The sequence below is a fragment of the Piliocolobus tephrosceles genome, chromosome 18 (genome assembly GCF_002776525.5).
Source record: "Piliocolobus tephrosceles isolate RC106 chromosome 18, ASM277652v3, whole genome shotgun sequence".
Lineage (NCBI taxonomy): Eukaryota > Metazoa > Chordata > Mammalia > Primates > Cercopithecidae > Piliocolobus > Piliocolobus tephrosceles.
The window spans coordinates 46,861,283-46,882,873 of NC_045451.1; the positions used below are offsets into that span (position 1 = coordinate 46,861,283).

Consider the following 21,591-nt stretch of genomic DNA (forward strand, 5'->3'; position numbering starts at 1 on the left):
AAAAATAATCTAGAGCTTTTATGAGGATTTAACCTTTATTTTTACTAAGGTGTTTAAAACAGGGCTTGGCACATAGTAAATTCTATTAATATGCGTGTCTGCTATTGTTTGTTTCATAGCACATCATTGTGTAAAGTTGTATCGTTTATTTGGTAACAAGGTTTATGAACTCACAGGCTTTATACAGGACACTGGTGTTTCTTCAGTACCTAGAACAGTACTTGAAGTGAGAAAAAAAATCAAATGGCAGGATACATAACAAGGGAAGATGGAGGCGCACGTAAGATTTTTAAACTAGTCATCATTTGCTGAAGTTGTACAAACACTATCATATACCTCCTGCCCAATTTAAAAAATGTGATTGGCCCGGGTGCGGTGCCTCACGCCTGTACTCCCAGCACTTTGGGAGGCCAAGGCAGATGGATCACCTGAGGTCAAGAGTTTGAGACCAGCCTGGCCAACATGGTGAAAGCCCGTCTCTACTAAAATTATAAAAATTAGCCAGGCGTGGTGGTACACGTCTGTAATCCCAGCTACTTGGGAGGCTGAGGCAGGAGAATCACTTGAACCCGGAAGGCAGAGGCTGCAGTGAGCCAAGATCCCGCCACTGTACTCCAGCCTGGGCAACAGAGCCAGACTCTGTCTCAAAAAAAAAAAAAAACCAAAACAACAACAACAACAAAATGCGATTAGTTACTGATGATACTTAAGAGTAAAATGATACAAAGAGAAGTGCCATCCCCACCCCTTTGTTGCTAACGAGCTAATAATACTTAAAGAAATCGTTGCCCTCACAAGTCACTATGATTGTGATGGCATTGTGAATTGATACCGTCTTTTTTGCAATATTTTGATAATACATAGCAAGACAGAATTTGCTATTCTCCTTTGATCCTCAACAAGCAGAGGGTTGGGACATGCTTGAAAGAAATACGTTGAAAGGAGAAAAATAGCATATTCATAAAGATGTGCCTCCCAGCATTAATTATAGTGAAATTAGAAACAACCTAAGTATTTTAAAATAGTTAAGTAAATAATATGGATATGGAAAAAAATGGAAATACATTAAGATAAAGGAATGTGCGGTTGCCTTTGTTGTTGTTTTTCTTTTTTCTTATTTTTTATTTATTTATTTTTAAATAGAGATGGGATCCTACTGTGTTGCACAGGCTAGTCCCAAGCTCCTGGGCGCAGGTGATCCTCCCATCTCCCACCTTGGCTTCCCAAAGTGCTGGGGTTTCAGGCACAAGCACAGTGCCCAGCTGACTGGGTTTTGTTTTGTTTTGTTTTGTTGGAATGGTTCCTTTAATGTGGAAGTAATGTTTTAACAGTAAAAGCTGAAAGTACTTCCCTCATGAGACTATTTCTTTGAGCTCTTTGCAGCAGACTGAAAACTGATTGGCTCTTTAAACTGGCTCCAGAGCTATAGCATTTCTCAGGCTTCCCTTATTTCCATTATCTGAGAGCTTCTATGCAATCCTGGGTGATCTCTTATTGTAATACTCAGTAGCCTTGTGGGCATGGTTTTCAGAATGAGTTGTGAATCACTTATGCATATGAATTAATAAATCTTAGCTATTTGGTTCTCTTAAAGAAGTATTCTTCAAAACCATGTTTTCTGGGCCAGGCGTGGTGGCTCATGCCTGTATTCCCAGCACTTCAGGAGGCAGGCGGACCACCTGAAGTCAGTTCGAGAGTAGCCTGGCCAACCTGTCTGTACTGAAAATACAAAAATTAGCCAGGCGTGGTGGCGGGTACCTGTAGTCCCAGCTACTTAGGACGCTGAAGCACAAGAATCACTTGAACCCAGGAGGCAGAGGTTGCAGTGAGCTAAGATCACACCACTGGCACTCCAGACTGGGTAACAGAGCAAGACTCCATCTCAAAAAATAAATAAATAAATAAAAGCATGATTTCTGTTAAGACTAGGGTCAGTATTTTCTATACAGTCTTATGTTTCTAATCTTAGTTTTGTTGTAAGAAGCATTTGTCTTTTGTCTTCTTTCCACTTGTTTCTTATTTAAGGAGTGTCCATAAGGAGATCTTTACCTCCTTGAGGATTAAAGCCCAACAGTACTGAGCTATTTGTCTGTCAAAATGTCTGCAAAATTGGGAAAGTCATCATCACTCCTAACACAAACTTCAGAGGAGTGTAATGGGATTCTGACAGTGAAGATGGAAGAGGAAAAACAGACCTGTGATCTGGACTCTAACCTCCACTGGAGCAGCAGCTACAGCCCAGAGACCTTCTGCCAGCAGTTCAGGCAGTTTGGCTACCAGGATTCACCTCGGCCCCGGGAGGCTCTGAGCTGGCTCCAGGAACTTTGTCATCTCTGGCTGAGGCCAGAGGTGCACACCAAGGAGCTGCTGGTGCTGGAGCAGTTCTGGCCATCCTCCCAAAAGAGCTACAGGCCTGGGTGCAGAAGCATCATCCAGAGAATGGAGAGGAAGCTATGACTATGCTGGAGGATGTGGAGAGAGAGTTTGATGGACCAGAGCAGGTAAGAAGGATTCCTGTGGAGATGAAGCCCCAGGCTGAGTCAAGAGTGCTGGCACATCATTGGGCGTAGAGCTCTCAAACTGTATTCCCACTCAGCACAACTGGATGTGTAGGGGTGAAAGTACTAATGGGTGTCCCAGCAAATAGAAGGTGGCTCTACTTTTTACCTCCCTTTTCCTGTGTCCATGATACTTTTTGCATAGTTTATTCTCTGTTATTTTATCCTCAAGTCCCAACCTCATGGTGTTCTTCAGCCTCAGTTATTCCTGTTTTTAGATCTTTTTTTGGACAAAGGAAGGACATGATTGCAGAGAAGCTAGCACATTCAGAAATCACTGAGGAATTGCCAAGTAGCCAGCTCATGCCCATGAAGAAGTAGCTCCAGAGAGCATGATGGGAGCTTCAGTCCTTAAGACCGCATGATGAGGGGGCAGGATTCAGTTCATGGTGGAAAGTGTAGGGGCCCTCTGCTCACCACACACATCTCGGCTGATTTATGCAAGAGGCCTCAAATCTCCCGCTGTCATCTTCTTACTGTGGAAACTTCTGTTATTTGTCCTACTAAATGAAGGTCTTCAGTATTCTGTTCTTTTTCAGAGATTCTTATAAAATCTTCAGATATTAAATCCCTGACATTTCCATCAGGGTTTTCATGCCTTTTTAAAGTAGCCCTTTTATCTTCAGGCAGCCCTTGAGGCTTGTCTGTGGGACCCCAAGGTACACAGCCCAGAGACCACTGATCCTCATCATCATTTCCTATATGACTGCTCAGTTACTGGTGGGATCTAGTAGCAAAATTGCCCGTACTGCTGCTAAGGTGACTTTGTTCTCATATATTCTTTGAATGCATTTCTCTACTCCCTCACATCCTCAACTGGCCTCAACTGATCTTTGCATTGCTTTCTATAAGTTGTCCAGAATAGCTGTGTAGCAATCTGTTCTTCTATTGCAAATACTAAACAAACAAGTGCTCGGGGGAAAAAATAAAAACAAAACAAAGAGTAAGGGGGTTAGATGAAGGTAAGAAGTGGAAATAAGGCTGAGTTAGAGGCCTTATAGGTTGTGACTGCTTGTTCCTGCTTCAGACAGAGTAGCTGTGTTTTCATCTGTTCTATATATTGGAACTCAATGTAAAATTTCATTTGATAAAAGGGCCACGCTGCTGTAAACAGAATAGCGGGGATAGGATCTTATTATATAGAGTGGTAGGAAGGCCTCGCTGATGAAGCAACATTTGAGCAGAGACCTTCCTTCTAGATAATCATCCTGGATAAAATAGGAGCCAGAGGGAAATCCTACTTGGGAGCATCGCCTTCCTTCCCTCCAGCACTGCTTCCATAGTTCAGGAGTGGCTGATAGCTAAGCAAGGTTAGAGTTTTTCCAAGAGAATTTTTATAAGAAACTACACAAAGAAAATACAGTAATTTAGAAAGATTTAGAAAACATTGCTTACCCTAACTTGGCAAGTACTGACTCCCAGAAGTATTATACTGGGATACATAATACCGCCAGTCTAGAAATTGTCTTAGTTTACTTAGAAAAGTGAAAGTCTTTTCACAAAAAAGTATTTTCCATCAGGAAAGAGAGGGAGACCATCCCAGACTCAGCAGCTTGGTGTGGCGGTGACTACAGAAGTATCAACCTCAAAGCCAGGTGTGGCAAGAACCACATCCTACCTCTGAATGTCCTCATGGAGGCCTTTCCTACATTTTTTTTTAAAAGATTCATAGAAATTTGAAACAGAACGCAAAGGGTCCAGGATCTTGCAGTACACAGCAGAGAGAACCAGCATCATGTGATAGAATAATAGAACCATTTCTTAAGGCCACAACATGATTTCTGTGGTACTGAGTCATGTCTTGTCAAAGCTTCTGGGAGATGATCTTGGTCTCAGTGCTGTAAAATATTAATTGATGCCAGGATTTTGATAGTAATGACTAATCATTGAGGTCACTTTGGAATATAAACTAGCAAAAATGAATTTGAGACAGAATCCTTACCATTTATAAAACGATTTCCACTTAAACTAGTAACAGTAAATGAGTATGCCATATGCTATGGCTTGAATATTTGTGTCCTCCAAAACTGATGTTGAAACTTAATCCCAAGTGTGGCAGTATTGAGAAGTGATGCCTTTGAGAAGCAATTGGATTATCACCGCTGCCCTCATGAATTCATTAATCATTCATGGATTAATGAGTTCATGGGTTATCATAGGAGTAGAACTGGTAACTTTATAAGAACAGGAAGAAAGGGCTGAGTTAGCATGTTAATATGCTCAGACCCCTCACCGTGAAATGCCCTCCACTGCCTCAGAACTCTTCAGAGGGTCTCCATCAGCAAGAAGGCTCTCACCAGATGCACCCCTCCACTCTGGACTTCTCAATCTCCACAACTATAAGAAATTCTTTTTATAATAAATTACTCAAATTCAGGTATTCTAAGCAACAGAAAATGGACTGAGACACCACATTTGTGAATAAATACAAGAAATAATTTTAAATTCCTTTTGTAATAACTATTTAGACCCATTTGATTTGATTTGATTTTTATGTAGTTTTTTTTTCTTTAAGTTAGGTTTATTTAGTTTGCTGCAGCAAGAAAGAGAACATGGCACAGAAACTATGGGGTGTGTTATTAAGAAGGAATTGGGAAGGGCTTATGTTAAGATTTGAGCTTATGTTGGGTGATTCTAAGGAGATTGTAGAGACAGCAGGTAGATCCATTTTAAATAAATTCTAAAGAGTAAAACAACTCAGTTTTCTTATTCAGTATCACACTGCATCACTAACTGTTCTCCCGAGACCACCTTTCTCACCCCATCCTTTTGATAGGCCTTGAGAGGGCCCAGGGGATCACTTATCATCAGTGCCTCTCTGGGTTGATTTTAATCTTATTTATATAATTACTTCAGCTCCGGCCAAATCATGTCCCCAGATATGTCCAAAACTGTTGTACTTTGCTTTTATAAACTCATTTTAAGCTCCTGTCTTTCAGCAGCTTCAGTTAAAATGCCACCATGAGGATAACTAAAGTGATTTCTTCAGGTAATGCATCCACATTACACTGGCATTTTCACATCTGAGTTAGCAGTTCTGCTGGAGCTTTAGGCACCCTGAGTCATAAGGCCCTCTGCATCAAGCCAGATTTGTGTGCCGCCTGAGTGACTGCAGCCCATAAGCAGCCATGTACATTTTTCATAGATGTTAAAAGTAATACAAAATAATACAACAAACAGCCATTCAACCAGTAATATAAAATCCATACAGGAGTAGAGGTTTTTTATCGATGGGTACTGTGCTACCCTTGATCTTTTGAGGTAGTAGTTATCCTAGTCTATATTCTTACCTTTATTTGCCTAACTTATATTTTCTTACTTTATGTTCCACATTCCTTTTTGGCCCCTTGGCTTTCTTCAGCTCATTTCTTTGTATAGTTATTGATTCCTTTATGATTATTAAGCTTTTATTTGTTTATTGATACCCCAGTACTAAATCTTGTTTCTTACTCCCACTGGCACATTGGATTCCTCTCCTTCAAGCTGTCTCTCTGTGTCTCCAATCATTTCTTCTTTTTAAGCCCTTTCTTTCCTTCCAGACTTTCCTTAGTTTCTGATGTCTTTTTATCCTTATTCCCTATTCTGTCTTTTCCGTAGAACTTTTCATCTTTATAGTTTAGTTGACTGCCTCCTCAGTATGTAAACCTTTCTCTTTGTCTTACATAATCTTCTCAATATTTTGTCTTACACTCTCCATCCTTCACATTGTGTGTTGTTTTATAAACATGCTAGCAATAATCATGTATATTTCATTTGGATCATTCTTTCTCTTTCCTGATGACATTTGTTTTTCTATTTCAGTTGAAGACATCGAAACTACAAATGTGAAATCCGCAGCAAGGCAGAAGACTTCTTTAGGCAAAGAACTGCATTGCAATGTCTCTAACATCCTTTATATCAGTGCCTCCCAGAGTTCCACATATAGAGCAACCTATGAACAGGACGGTAGGCTTGAAAGGAGACAAGGAAACCCTTCTCGGAAAAAACAACACAAATGTAATGAATGTGGCAAAATCTTTAGTCAGAGCTCAGCCCTTTTTTTTACATCAGAGAATCCACAGTGGAGAGAAACCTTATGCATGTGACGAGTGTGCAGAGTCATTCAGCCGAAGCACGATTCTGATTCAGCATCAACGAACCCATACTGGTGAGAAGCCCTACAAGTGTCATGACTGTGGCAAAGCTTTTAGTCAGGACTCGAATCTTTTTAGACATAGGAAAAGACACATTAGAAAAGAAGTCCCATAAGTATCATGAGGAAATCAAAGGATTTACTCAGAGCTATTTCAGCACAAGGGAAGACACAAGGTGCAAACGCTCCTTAGTACAAATCAGTGGTCTTAGTAAGCACCAGACTCCTTTCAAGAGTCATGAAAGCCACAGGAGAGAAGGTTGAAGATCTCATGTCAGCATAATTTGCTTTCCTGCTTATTAATGCAGTGTCAGTTCTGATGTTTGCCATTCCAAAGCTTAATTCAGATTTCTACCCTACACAGCTCTTGAAAAGGCATTCTCAGACATGTTCTACTATTTTCATTATTAACACATATAATGAACTAGTATATATCTTTTTAGACAAGTTGTTTTTTCCCTCATTGAGAAAGAATGTTTGAGTTACTCAGTGTAAAAATAGATATTCTCCTCCATTTCATAACTTGAGCACTAGAATTCTAAAGAGGAAAAATTAAAGCACTCAAAAAAAATTCCTGGCTGGGTGTGGTGGCTCGTGCCTGTAATCCTAGCACTTTGGGAGGCCAAGGTGGGCAGATTGCCTGAACTCAGGAGCTCAAGACCAGCCTGGACAACATGGTGAAACCCCGTCTCTACTAAAATTCAGAAAATTAGCCAGGCGTGGCAGCATGTGCCTGTAATCCCAGCTGCTAAGGAGGCTGAGGCAGGAAAATTGCTTGAACCTGGGAAGCGGAGGTTGCAGTGAGCTGAGATCATGCCACTGTACTCCAGCCTCAGAGATGGAGCGAGACTCCGTCTCTAAAATAAAATAAAATGATAAAATTCCTATTTTGTCTTCTGTTACTAGATTCAAACTGTGAACATAGGATTGCAGAGGCCCAAAATAATATGTACTTCAAGACTAGGCTGAAGTGTCCCAGGTCACTTTCAGGAGGCAGATAAATAAAGGGCCTTAATCTCTTAGGAAAGCACACAAGAGCCTCCATACTACTGATATCAAGTTAATTTCCTATGTTGGAAAAAAATAATCTCCTTTGCAATGTAACTTGGAAATAAGTCAATGGAAAGATGCAAATGACTGCATGTCTACAAGGAGTCAGCTAAACAAGGAATGTTTTCATAACAATATTATTCTGTGGGTGCTTCTGTAATTAAGATGACGATTATCTTAATATAAAGAAAAAAGTGAGATGAACGAAATTGTCAAACAAGTGATGTACCACAAGTGTTGGCAAGTACAGTGTGTGATGGAGAAATGTACCACAGCTTAACTAGAGGAAGCCCTTAACTGCTGATGACAGTGCTTCAATGTCCCTTTTTCGGGACAAATCAGCTATGAATATGTTTCAAGCATCACAAGACAACCTTTTCAGTCGTCTGCATTCTTAGTAAGATGAGTTTCTAGACATACTGTCATGAAATGAGACCCTGGTTTTGATGCTCTTGTACATATGGACAAATCACTGAACTTCAATGTAAAGGGTCCACTGCAGTCCCTTATAAACAATTGTTGAACCTAACCATTATAGTTTATAAGTTTTAAGACATTTATGGGATATCTTATTTGGCTTATCTATGGGATATGAGTAGCTATAAGTTTTACCTGTGTTTAATTCAGCCAGATTCCCTGTTGAAAAATAAAATTACTGAATCATACATTATTAAAATTATTCTGACAGTATACAAACAACATAATTATCTGTTTTCCAGAGATTCTTGATAAAACTCTGTAATGTTACTATAATAATACATGTATTGTGTTTTCCATGGTGTTACAGTTACCCAATATGGAGGCAAACATCAGAAATCAAAGTCCTTGGAATAAGGGAAAAGACTCATAGTCAACTTCTTTGTCTGGTTGGGTTCCTCATAAAGTGTAAAACATTTCATTCTCGGAAAATACAACCATATCTTCTGGAGTATCTCCAGAAATTGGCTCAGAGGAGCTCCAAATAGGTGGAATTACCACACTCTACTTAGTTACCATGCTGATAAATATAAGATTAGTAGAAGGAGAAGTGCGTGTACATTTTATTATAGAATTTTCTGGTAGTGATTATGATTTGTAGCTCTAGTGAATATGAATTTTGTATTGAGTTGTGTGTATTTTGAGTCACTAAAAATGTAGAATGCTTTTTATTTGGGGCTCATTCTCTTTGTAATTACGAAGAGGAACAAACCATCTGTTGAAACAACAAATGCCTCAGAGATGTGTATATTGTGAATTACTGCTTAAATACGGAGTTTCTTAGGTTCTGTGTGAATAAGATGGCAGAATCTAAATCAAGTATTTTGAAGGAAGCACCTATCTTCACTTGGTGCTGCTGTCAACTTTGTAAGGTTGCATTCTCTTTATTGTGAATAATATGAATGTCTTCACCAGAAAGTGGCGTGAATCATATCGTCTATGATGAATCTTTAAAGAGTGTTTCTGTGTACTTTGAATTTCGCAGTTATGTAGGTATCCTAGTGAATGAATGGTACTAGTTTATATAAAAGAAGAATTAGTTGAGCTAACCTTGGTTTTAAAAATTAGCATTTTATTAGCATTTATTATTAACCATTATATTGATTAATTTTCAGGGATAGTAAATACTCCAAAATGAAATTGGTATTGTTTTATGGCTTTCACTTTATCTGGGCCTTCAAGGTTACCAATAATCCTTTGTGGTTTGTTTGTTTTTGGTTTTGTTTTTGTTTACCACTCCCATTCTCTTCAGAGACCAAGTCAAATGTTCATCACTGTCCTTGCAACAGTGGCTTAATACAACAAGCCTTTCTGTGTTAGGAATGCTTCTGGATGCAAAATCCATCTTTAGTGGTTTAAACAAATAGGAATTTTCAACCCCAAATCTGGAAGGTGGGTTGCTGGCTCTCAGTCAGCAGCTGGAATGATGACTGGTCTAGCTTTACCTGATGCTATTTTGTCCGATTTTCGAGAGAGCTGTCACAACTCTAGGAACTGGGATTAAGTCAGGAAGAAAGGACAAAGACAGCCATGTTAAGCAAAAAGTTTTCCAAAAACCCTATCAAAATCTTGCTTATGTTTCATTGTTACAAGTGTGTCTGGTAGGGCAAGCATTTTCAACCTCTAGAGGGAAAGCAGGGCAGATGGGGGTTGAGGACAACATTGGGTTAGCCAACTGTGTTTGCCATACTAATCCTTTGCCACTTTACTCCTTATGAGCAAACAACTATGTTTTGCTTCCTGCATTAAAGAAAAAAAAGATAAGAACTCTTACAAGTTCCTGTGACTAAATTTGCCAAATTATTTACACTTTACCCATCATTTCCTTTCCCTCTTCTGAGAATGAGAGAGGGGTCTTTCCCTTCTGAGCCTCACAGCATTCTCACCTCTGAAAGGCCTTGGCTTCCAGTCATTCTTCCTCTCTTCTATTTCTTCACTCTCTGCCTTCCTTCTGCATCCCTTTAACACTTAAATATGCTGTTGTGACTCTCCCTCCTACACTATATTTTTCCAGCTCACACTGGCAAAATTCAAGATGGTGGCCAGTCCGTGAGTGAGGGGAATTATGTGACCCTTAACTTTGCCCTCTTCATATGGATTCATCTCTCAACCAGAGTAATCTTGCTAAGGCATACATTTTATCATGCCCTTTTCCTGTCTAAGACATAGGCTTTCCCTTGTTTTAGGATAAAGTCAAAACTGCTAAACAAGATTTTTAAGGCTCTTTGTGATCTGACCACAGCTTACCACTTCAGCTTCAGCTCTTGCCATTGCCTCTGTGCTTCAGCCATTTTGAACTGTCAGAAGTCCTCCAGCCTTTGGACCTTTCCATTTACTCTTTTTGAACGCCTATCTAGCTTTCGCATGTTACCTAATTCCTGTGTATTCCGCATGTTTTAGTTTAGGTACCACTTCTTCCCTAACACCCAAAGAGTAGGTTGGGGAGCATCACTACACTCTTATGTTAATTGCATATGAGTCTGTTCTTATCCTTACCATTACATTTATCTCATGAAATAAAATATTTTTAAAGTATTAAATTGAAAATATGGCTGCAAGGAAGAGGAGAATAAATGACACCTTGGGGTGGAAAAAGTTACAGAGTAGCAAAAAGAAATATTTTTAAGGCTCTCCTAGTCCTGGAAAGAGTGAGTGAGACAATGAGAGGGTCAGGCACAGGGTGTCCTTTCACCTCTGTTGCCCAACCCCTGCAGAACTGTGGAGGGGGTTAGGGGAGAATCAAGGGGAGAGGGCTGTGCCCCCTTGCCATTGAGTGCATTGGGAGGAAAATTGTTGAACAGACTGCTGGTGCTCCAACACTGAACTCTAATAAAAATGGCAATTCCGTGTTAGGTAAATGGCCTCTGTCAGCTAGTATGTGGCTTAAAAGAGATATGGCAGTTTTCTGTACCCAGTGGGAACCTTGTAAAATAGCTGACTATAGAGCTGGAAAATTGGGATAGTTGAGCAAGTAACCTTGTGGATCCTGTAGCAAAGAGCTGCAGGGCCCACTACAGCTTAATGGGGACCTATAGCTTTTCCTAGAAACAAAGTGGAGGCAAATCACCAAGGAAGAGACACTGATCCCTAGCCCAACCAGAACAAACAGATGATTTGTTGCCGCAGGTTTGGTGAGCAAGCACCACAGAAGACCAGCTGCCCAAAATAAAAACCAGAGAAGATCAGAACAGCAAGCCCACCTAACACCCGATCCATAGCACTACCTCGTTACAGGGAACGTACACCCCCCTCACCTTGTCAAGCAGATGGCAGAAAATGGCAGAGTGAGAAATAGCCGTGAGAGGGAGTTGAACTTCAAATGGACTGAATAATTCAATTTAATAATTAATAACTAAATATAACAATTTAATTCAGCTCTTTCACCACCCACCCACCCACCCAGTGGGTCAGGGATTCAAGAAAAAAAGATTATCAGTTATAAAAAATAAACTACATTTTCCTTTGCTCATTTGAGAAGCAATGTGATAACTTTTTGCCCTGTTAAATGGAGATTATATCTATTTCTGTATTGACTCCACTATTTCATGTTGCTTGAGAGCATGAGCAGCCCCATTTATTTACCATTGTTTCCTAAGCATCTGGCACAGTATGTGTCTCATAATAGGCACTCAAATACTTGTGGAACAAAAATACTTGAAAATTATGTATCTGATAAGGGATTACTATCTAGAATATATAAAGAACCCCTCCAACTCAACAACAGAAATTTCAAAAATGGGCAAAGGTCATTAATAGACACTTCTCCAAAGAGGATACAGAAATGGCCAATAAGCACACGAAAAGATGTCCAACATCACTAATCATTAGGGAAATGCAAATCAAAAGCACAACGAGATACCACTTCACAATGTTAGGATGGTAATTATTTTAAAAAGAAACAGGTATTGGAAAAGATGAGGAGAAATTGGAACCTTTGTGCATTGCCATTGGGAATGTAAAATGGTGTAGCTGCTATGGAAAACAGTTTGGTGGTTCCTCAAAAAGTTAAACAAAATTCCCATATGATCCAGTAATTCCACTTCTATGTATATACTCAAAAGATCTGAAAGCAGAGACTCAAACAGGTATCTGTATACCAATGTTCATAGCAGCATTATTTGAAATAACCAAAAGGTGGAAACTACGCAAATGACCATCTACATATGAATGAATAAACAAAATTTTATATAGACATACAAGAGAGTATTATTCAGCCATAAAAACAAATGAAATTCTGACACAAGGATGAATCTTAAAAACACTATGCTAAGTGAAATAAGCCAGACAAGAAAGGACAAATATGATTCTGCTTATTTGAGGTACCTAGAATAGGCAAATTCGTAAAGACATAAAGTCAAATAATGATTACCAGGGGCTAGAGGGAAGGGGGAATGGAAGTTAATTGTGGATACATGGTTTCTGTTTAAGATGATGAAAACGTTCTGGAAATGTAGAGTGGTGATAGTTGAATAACATTACAAATGTTCTTAATACCACTGAATTGTACACTTAAAAATGGTTAAAATGATAAATTTTTGTTATGTATGTATTATCACAATGAAAAACAAAAGCATTGGAAGAAACAAAAATGAAGCTGCTTTTTTATAATCCCTGCCATAATAAAGCTTATATTCTAGCAAGGAAAAAAAATCCTCCGGAATGAATGTTTTTCAAAAGCAAAGAATCTGAAAGATAAAATCCAGATGTCCTTGGTGAAAGGACTGACTGTAAGCCCAAATAATGTTCCCTTTGCCACTAAACATTGAGGACAGGGGATGATGAGATTATCTAAGGAGCCCTGGAAGAATGTTCAAATGGATCATATAGGCCACAGATCCTGAATGGCTAGGAAATAACATAAAGATTGGTTGTAATTTCTTAGATTCAAAATTATTTTCTTGTATAAAGCTATATGTTTAATTACTTTGCTGATTCCTGAGATTTTGCTCAATGTATGTACATTATTGTCTGGGTGTATTAATCTTAGTTGTCTTTGAATCTAAATGGTTTGTCTTCAACTGAAGTGTCATTTTTATTCAAAGGTGACAATGACATTGGGAGACAGCTTGCATAAGGTGTGGAACTCCAGTGTCATAGTTAATGATCAACCACATAGACATTTGGTATCTTTTCCTATATAGCTTTGGAGGCTCAATTCTATCCATCTTAGAAGTAGTTGTCAGGATTCTAGGTAGAATATCTCCAGTTGGACATGTTAATGTGCTGCATCAGAACTGGATCAGCCTATTAAACTTTGTTTTTTATTTTTTGGCTATTACCAGTCTTGTTACCTAGGTGGTTTTACGGTTTGACTTCTTAATATTTTTTCTACCCCAAATGATTAGTCCAAGCCAATCATGATCATCCAATTCCACCTGTGGGCCAGGCATGGTGGCTCGCACCTGTAATCCTAGCACTTTGGGAGGCTGAGGCCAGAAGATTGCTTACGCCCAGGAGTTCAAGACCAGCTGGGTAACAAAGCAAGACCCCATCTTTTTAAAAAGAAAAAAAAAATAAAACAAAACAAAAACAATTCCACCTGCCTGCTTTTGGTTTAGGAATGAGTATTTCACCCAATCCAGGCCAATGAGACATCAGGAGAAGCCTGCCCCATGACTTCTGGAAAAAGCTTGCTTTCTTGTAAAAAAAAGAGAGAGATGATATCGTCCTATTCCCACATGTTACTGTGACTGGTTACGATGCTAGGAAATGCTGCATCAGCTGGAAGATGAAGCTGATACATGTGAAGGAAAGAGCTATGAAAACTGCAGGATTTTAAGCAGATAAATGTGAAGGGAAAAAATAGAAAACTACAGGAAAGCAAGACTGAAGCCCTGATGTACCATTCCTTTAAATAGCTTTATTAGAAGAGAATAAATATTTAAAATCAATTATCTAATCATCCACATTAATAAACGAGGGGGAAAAAAACAAAAAAGCAACTTAAGCCAAGTAAGTAGGAGGGGGCATAGAATGATAAAAACAAGAACAGAGGCTCTGACTCCAGGGAAGATAGAGTAAGCACACTCCTCCCGACCCCATCTCTCACACTAATTGGAAAGTTTGGACAAAATCTAGGACTCTTCAAAGTAAATGACAGCAAGCAGATTGGGGAAGGAGGACAGAATCTGAAATCTACTAAACTAGCACTAAATTTACTATCTTCTCCACTTGGCATCTCTTTGCCTAGACTCAAAGGCAGCTTGAAACCCAGAAGTACAAACCGAGAATGAATAGAAAGTTCCAAGATAAGAGTTCTGTTTCTGGCCTAAGGAATTGTACACTTAAAATGGTTAAAATGATTAATTTTTATGTTATATATAGTTTATCACAATGAAAAACAAAAGTATTGGAAGAAACAAAAATGAAGCCGCTTTAAAAGAAAAAATCCCTGCCCTAATAAAGTTTGGAGTGGGAAAGGGGGGTTTTAAGGGTCAGAGAGAATGGGGCAATCCCACATACAGTATTTTTTGCTTTATTTCCCTTCTCTTCTACCCCAGTCTTCAAGGAATACTATGACAGTAGCATTGGCGTCAGCAGCGCTGCAATGGCAGTAGTCTTTGAGAAGGCATTTAATTAAATTAATTTATTTAATTATCTATTTATTTTAGAGACAGGGCCTCACTGTGTCACCCAGGCTGTGGGAAGGCACTTTAAACTCAGAGGGAGAGGAATACTTTGTTCTGAACAGAGCTGCTTTAGTCCCAGAAGCATGGAGCAAATCCCCATTGCTTTTATTTTCTCTGTGTCCTCTGGCTGCTTGGACCAGGATTCAGAATGCAGTTGGGAGAGGTAAACAGCAGAACTAAACCAGGAAACTAAAACCCCAGCTTTCTAGCTGAAAAACTGGTAAGAGAGGCCCCAGGGAGCCAGAAAAGTGATAAAGTTATTGCAAAGAGAATGGAGATCAAGTGAGATCCCCTAAAGTTTTGTAAGAGCCCATCTGCTCACCTCTAAACTGCACATGTGTGGAGCTGACCCTAACTGGCACATCACAAGCATTGAGAACTGAGCTACAAGATAGACTACCGCTTAGGCCCCAGATTGGCCACTGGGTGGCACACACAAAGACCCAAATTGAACTGGAAATGTTTGAAACCTAAACTGACATTGAAACTGCAGCCCACACAATGCAGATCAGAATTCGCAATCTGACCCTAATTAGGGCATTTGCCTGTTAAACAAAAACATCAACATTCTCCTTATGACTTAAATAATACCCAGGATCTGACAGCATAATATTGAAAATGTGCAGGATACAATGCAAAATTACTAGGCACAGAAAGAACCAGGAATATCTCAAGTTGCAAGAGAAAAAAAAAATCAAGTGATGCCAACACCTAGATGATACAGACGTTAGGATTCACAGAAAAAACTTTAAGGCAAGTTTTATAACCATGCTTTGAAAGTAAGGGTGAATGAATGGAAGGATATATATCAGGAAAGAAATGGAAGATATAAAGAGGAAACGAATAGAAATTTTTGAAGTGAAATATACAACAATCAAAATAAAATATTCACCTGATGGGTTCAATGGGAAAACGGAGATGACAGAGGGAATAGTGATAAATCAAAAGAAATTATTGAATCTAAATGACACAGAGAGTAAAAGATCGACAAAAAAAAAAAAAAAAAGGACAGTATAAGAAAACTACAATCCAATATCCTTCATAGACATAGGCACAAAACTCCTCAACAAAATACTAGCAAATTTAATTCAGCAATGTATAGAAAGGATAAAACATCTTGACCAAGTAGGGTTTATCCTAGAACTGTAAGGTTGACTCAATATCATTGAAGCTGATTTACCATATTAATAGTCAACAGGAAAAAGCACATGGTCATATCAATTGATGCAGGAAAAGTATTTGACAAAATTCAACATCCATTTATGAAAAGAATAGAAGGAGGCTTCTTCAAACTTGTAAAGTGTATCCACTACAAATCTAGGGTTAATATAACACTTAATTATGAAAGACCGAATGTTTTTCTCCTTAAGACTGAGAACAAAAAAAGGATGTCTACTCTGCACTGCTATTCAACATTATAATTGAAGTCCTAACCAGTACAATAAGGCAAGATATGAAAATTACACACAGCTTGGCATGGTGGTTCACACCTGTAATCCCAGCACTTTGGGATGTCAAGGCAGGAGGATTACTTAAGGCCAGGAGTTTCAGACCAGACTGGCAACACAGTGAGACACCATTTCTACAAAAAATTTTTTTAAATGAGCCAGATGTAGTGGCAACACCTGTAATGCCAGCTACTCAGGAGGCGGAGGTAGGAGAATCACTTGAGCCCAGGAGGTTGAGGCTGCAGTGAGCCATGATCATACCACTGTACTCCAGCCTGGGTGACAAAATGAGACCCTGTCTCTAATTTTAAAAATTGAAAAAGAAAGTTATGCATGCTGTTTGTTTTTAAAATAAGTGCTCCCAATTTGCAGGTACCATGTACATCTACCTTAAAAAAATCCCACTGAATCTACAAAAAACTTCCTAATAATAATAATAATTGAGTTTGGCAAGGTTGTAGAATATAAAGTTGTCTTAGTGAGTTTGGGCTGCTATAACAAAAATACCATAAGCTGAGTGGTTTAAACAACAGAAATTTAATTCTATATAGGAAGCATGATGCTGGCATCCGTTTGGTTTCTGGGGAGACCTCAGGAAACTTACAATCATGGTGCAAGATGAAGGGGAAGCAGGTACCTCTTACATGGCCAGAGCAGGTACAAGAGAGAGGTAGGGAGGTGCTACACACTTTTAAATAACCAGATCTCTTGAGAACTCTATCACAAGGAAAGCACCAAGGGCGATGGTGTTAAACCATTCATGAGAACTCACCCCCATGATCCAATCACCTCCCATCAGGCCTCACCTCCAATATTGGGGATCACAATTTGACGTGAGATTTGGGCAGGGACATAGAACCAAACCCTATCATTCTGCTCCTGGCCCGACCCGAATTTCATGTCCATCTCACATTGCAAAGTACAATCATGTCTTCCCAACAGCCCCCAAAGTCTTAACTTATTCCAGCATTAACTCAAAAGTCCAAAGTCTCATTTGAGACAAGGCTAGACCCTTTCACCTATGAACCTGTAAAATAAAAAACAAGTTAGTTACAACCAAGATACAATGAAGGTATAGGCATAGGGTAAATACTCCTATTCCAAAAGGGAGCAGTCCACCAAAAGAAAGGGGCTACAGGCACCATGTAAGCCCCAAATCCAGCAGAGTAATCATTAAATCTTAAAGTGCCAAAATAATCTCTGTTGAATTCATGTCCCACAACCAGGGCATGCTGATGCAATAGGTAGACTCCTAAGGTCTTGGGCAGCTCCACCCTGTGGCTTTGCAGGATTCATCCCCCACAGCTGCTCTCAAGGATTGACACTGAGTGCCTGTGACTTTTCCAAGTGCAGGGTGCAAGCTGCTAGTTGGTCTGCCATTCTAGGGTGTGGAGAATGATGGACCTCTTTTCACAGCTCCACTAAGCAGTGCCCCAGTGGGAGTTTGTATGGGTGCTCCAACCCCACATTTCCCCTTTGCACTGCCCTAGTAAAGGTTCTCCATGAGGGATCCATCCCTGCAACAAGCTTCTGCCTGGACCTCCAGGCTTTTCCATACATCCTCTGAAATCTAGGTAGAGGCTCCAAAGTCTCAACTTTTGCACTCTGCATTCCCACAGGCTTAACACCATGTGGAAGCTGCCAAGTCTTATGACTTGCATTCTCTGGGGCAGTGGCCCAAGCTGTATCTGGGCCCCTAAGTGACGTGGCTGGAGTTTGAGTGACTGGGATGCAGGGAACAGTGTCCCAAGGCTGTGCAGGGCAGCAGGGCCCTGGTCTTGGCCCAGGAAACCATTCTGTCCTCCTAGGCCTCCAGGCCCATGATGGGAGGGGCTGCCACAAAGGTCTCTGAAATGCCTTCCAGGCCTTTTCCCCATTGTCTTGGCTATTAGTACTTGGCTTCTTTATACTTATGCAAATTTCTGCAGCCTGCTTGAATTCCTCCCGTGAAAATGGGCTTTTCTTTTCTACAATATTGCCAGGCTACAAATTTTCCAAACTTCTACCCTCTGCTTCCCTTTTAAATGTAAGCTCCAGTTTCAGCTAATTTATTTGCTCATGCATATGAGCATAGGTTTTTAGAAGCAGCCAGGCCACATCATGAATGCTTTGCTACTTAGACATCTCTTCTACCAGGTACCCCAAATCATCATTCTCAAGTTCAAAATTTCACAGATCCCTAGAGCAGGGGCACCATGCAGCCAGGCTCTTTGCTAAAGCATAGCAAAAGTGACCTTTATTCCAGTTCCCAATAAGTTTCTCATTTTCATTTGAGACCTCCTCAGCCTGGACTTCGCTATTCATATCACTATCAGCATTTTGGTCAACAAGTCTCTAGAAATGTCCAAACTTTCCCTCATCTTCCTGTCTTCTGAGCCCTCCAAACAATTCCAACCTCTGCCCATTAACCAGTCCCAAAGCTGCTTACACATTTTCAGGTATCTTTATAGCAACGCCCCACTCCTCAGTACCAATTTTCTGTATTAGTCCATTCTCATATCACTATGAAGAAATACCTGAGGCTGGGTAATTTATAAAGAAAAGAGATTGATTGGCTCATGGTTCTCTAAGCTGTACAGGAAGTATGATGCTGGCATCTGTTCAACTTCTGGGGAGGCCTTGGGAAAGTTCAAATCATGGTGGAAGGCAAAGGGGAAACTGGCACATCTTACATGGCTGGAGCAGAAGGAAGAGAGAGAAGGGGGTAGATGCTACACACTTTAAATTACCAGATCTCGTGAGAATTCTATCACGAGAACAGCACCAAAGGGGGATGGTGCTAAATCATTCATGAGAACTTGCCTCCATGATCCAATCACCTCCTACCAGGCCCCACCTCCAACATTGGGGAATCACAATTCAACATGAGATTTGAGCAGGGACACAGATCCAAACTATATCACCTCCTAAGGCTTCACCTCCAAATACCACCACATTGTGAATTAGGGCTTTAACATATAAAGTTCAGGGGAACACAAACACTTAGTCCATAGCAAAAGTCAATACACAAAAATAAATTACATTTATATATACTGACAATAAACATTGGAAATCAAAATTTTTAAAAATACTATTTAAAGGCCAGGTGCGGTAGCTCACATCTATAATCCCAGTACTTTGGAAGGCTGAGGTGGGTGGATCACTTGAGGCCAGGAGTTTGAGAACAGCCTGGCTGGCATAGCAAAACCTCATCTCTACTAAAAATACACACACACACACACACACACACACACACACAAATTAGCTGGGAGTGGTGGCATTTGCCTGTAATCCCAGCTACTCAGGAAGTTGAGGAATGAGAATCCTTGAACCCGGGAGGCGGAGGCTGCAGTGAGCTTAGATTGCACCACTGCACTCTAGCCTGGGTGACAAAGCAAGACTCTGTCTCAGAAGAAAAACATTTAAAATAGCTCATAAAACAGTAAGTATTTAAGAATAAATTGAACAAAGCATGGGTAGAATTTGTATACTAAAATCTACAAAATGATGATGAAGAAAATCAAAGAATACCAAAATAAATGGGGGAGATGTAGTGTTCATGGACATCCCTAAATTGAACAATAGATTTAATGTAATTCCAATAGAATTTCCAGCAGGATGTTCTTGTAAATATAGGCAAGCTGATTCTAAAAGATATATGGAATGCTAAATGGACTCAAACTACCAGATTTTTTTTTTTAAAGAAACAGGGTCTTGTTCTGTCACCCAGGCTGGAGTGCAGTGGCACAACCATAGCTCACTGTAGTCTCAATCTTCTGGGTTCAAGCAGTCCTCCTGCCTTAACCTCCTTAGTAGCTGGGACTACAGGTGTGCACCACCACACCTAGATAATTTTTTCTAGTTTTTTGTAGAGATGGAGTCTCTCTATGTAGACCAGGCTGATCTTGAACTCCTGGCCTCAAGTGATTCTCCCACCTTGGCCTCCCAAAGTGCTGGGATTACAGGCATAATCCACCATGCCCAGCCCAGGTTTTTGACAATTATCATAAGGATACAGTAATCAACCATGTTAGATAACATGTTTGATAACTTAACAGTTTAGAGAAATGAGAAATATGACCAACTGATTTTTTATAAAGATGCAAAGGCAGTTCAATGGACAAAGGATGAACTTTTATCAAATAGAACAATTGGGCATCTTTATGCAAAACAAAACAAAACAAAACAAAACCAAAAAAACCCTTGACCTATAGTTCATGCCTTATACTAAAATTAATGCAGACTAAATAATATATTCAGTGTGAAATGTAAAACTGTAAAACTCTTAGAAGAAAACATAAGAGAGAGTCTTCATGGTCTGGTATTAGGTATTATTAGATATGACACTAAAAGCACTAAAAAATAGATAAGTTGACGTTTATAAAATTTAACAAGTTTTGCTCTGCAAAACACACTATTAAGAGAAGAAAATATAAGCTACAGACTCAGAGAAATATTTTCAAATCACAAATTAGACAAAAGACTTATGTCTTTCCAAAACTCAATAGTAAGAAAAAAAATGTTAATGGGGAGGGAAACTTCAGCAGACACTTCATAGAAGAGTACTTATGGGTGGCAAAAAGCACCTGAAAAGTTGTCCAACATCATTAGCCTTTAGGGAAATGCAAATTGAAACAATGATGAGCTATATTAGAATGGACAAACGGCAGCAGCAAAAGACAATACCAAGTGCTGTTAAGGATGGGGAGCATCTGGAGCACTCATGCATTGCTGGTGGTACAAAATGGTGCACTCTGGAAAACAGTTCAGCAGTTTCCTTGGAAGTTAACCATGTACTTACCATGTGACCCACCAATCCCACTTCTAGATATTTACTCTAAAGAAATAAAATCTATGTTCATGTAAAAACCTGTCCATGAACTTTTTTTTTTTTTGAGACGGAGTCTTACTCTGTCGCCCAGGCCGAAGTGCAAATGGCGCAATCTCAGCTCACTGCAACCTCCGCCTCCCAGGTTCAAGTGATTCTCCTACCTCAGCCTCCTAAGTAGCTGGGATTATAGGCACACACCACCATGCCCGGCTAATTTTTATTTTAGTAGAGACAGGGTTTCACCATGTTGGCCAGGCTGGTCGAACTCCTGACCTCAGGTGATCCACCTGCCTCAGCCTCCCAAAGTGCTGCAATTACAGGCATGAGCCACCACGCCTGGCCTCTGTCCATGACTATTTATAGCAGTTCTATTCATAATCACCCAAATCCAGAAACAACCCCAAAGTCCTTCAGTGGTTGAATGGATAAACTATGATAGATACAAGTGGAATACTACTCAGTAATAGACTGGAATCAACTATTGATA

General features: G+C 39.8%; 1 protein-coding gene across 1 annotated transcript; it reads left to right on the top strand.

The window, feature by feature from the left end:
• The first annotated feature begins 1,592 nt into the window (after positions 1-1,592).
• On the top strand, positions 1,593-7,691 carry ZNF396 (zinc finger protein 396). Its single transcript, XM_023207513.2, is given in 7 exon segments — positions 1,593-1,930; positions 2,026-2,383; positions 2,386-2,503; positions 2,780-2,940; positions 6,360-6,595; positions 6,597-6,705; positions 7,597-7,691. Coding segments are annotated over 6 exon segments (1,005 nt in total). The 5' UTR covers positions 1,593-1,930; positions 2,026-2,097.
• The last annotated feature ends 13,900 nt before the right edge of the window (positions 7,692-21,591 follow it).